The 885-nt window shown below is 52.2% G+C and overlaps 1 protein-coding gene across 1 annotated transcript in view; it reads right to left on the reverse strand.

Annotated features, from left to right (window-relative positions):
• LOC109839397 (UDP-glycosyltransferase 73B4-like) overlaps positions 1-885 on the reverse strand; it is a 1,837-nt gene that overhangs the window by 297 nt on the left and 655 nt on the right. The window contains 2 exon segments of the mRNA XM_020407823.1: position 1; positions 4-883. The exon segment at position 1 is cut by the window's left edge and continues 297 nt beyond it. Of these exon segments, the coding sequence (XP_020263412.1) occupies position 1; positions 4-883 (881 nt within the window).

Raw genomic sequence — 885 nt, forward strand, 5'->3', positions numbered from 1 at the left:
CCCCTTCTATCGTCGCCGCCTCAACGAAAGTCCTCTCCTCCGGCCTCCAAGTATATTTCTTCACCCCCACCGCAATCCCAATCTTTAATACGTCTACGATCAACTTCTCGTTATAAAATTGCTCCGCGAACAAAGGCCATGTGATGAATGGTAGGCCCGCGCTAATTCCTTCCAGACTCGAATTCCATCCGCAATGCGTCAGGAATCCTCCAACCGCCCTGTGGTTCAGTATCATTACCTGTGGTGCCCAGCCTTGGATGATAAATCCTTTCCCCTTAACTCTCTCTTCGAACCCTCGAGGCATCTCCCCCTTGCCTCCCTTCCTCACCACCCAAACAAACGGAAGACTAGACCCCTCGAGCCCCAACGCCAATTCGTGAAGCTGCTCTACGGTGAACTCGATGACGGAGCCCGCGCTCTTGCTATCGAGCCAATTCAGGCACGCGTCATGATCGAACTCCTTCGCAAAATTTCCCCTACTAGACTTTTCGAACGCGTCTTCATTGCATAGCGACATAGGGCCGATGGCCCATGTTCTACCTCCGATTACATTCCTATAGTAGTCGGCATAGTCCGGTTCTAACTCGTAGAAGCTGTTTACTAACAAGCCATAGCTCCTAGATTCCGCCTCGTACACTTGGTCAAGTAAGCCTGCAAGAAAAGGCGCGTCCTTCTTGAAATCCGGGATCTGAGACTTGAGCATCTCGATCCTGTGCGGGAGGCCAGGGATGACCACGGACTCCGTCCCCTCGGTCAAACTTTCGAGGATTTTATGACCGCGTATACAGAACGAAGCGCATCGAAAGAAATAGTTGGACCCATAAAACGCGAGCCTCGGTATACCGTGGTCAGCCGCGACTTCGGTCGTCCAAGGGAAGAACATCC

This window comes from Asparagus officinalis, chromosome 1 (genome assembly GCF_001876935.1).
Source record: "Asparagus officinalis chromosome 1, Aspof.V1, whole genome shotgun sequence".
Lineage (NCBI taxonomy): Eukaryota > Viridiplantae > Streptophyta > Magnoliopsida > Asparagales > Asparagaceae > Asparagus > Asparagus officinalis.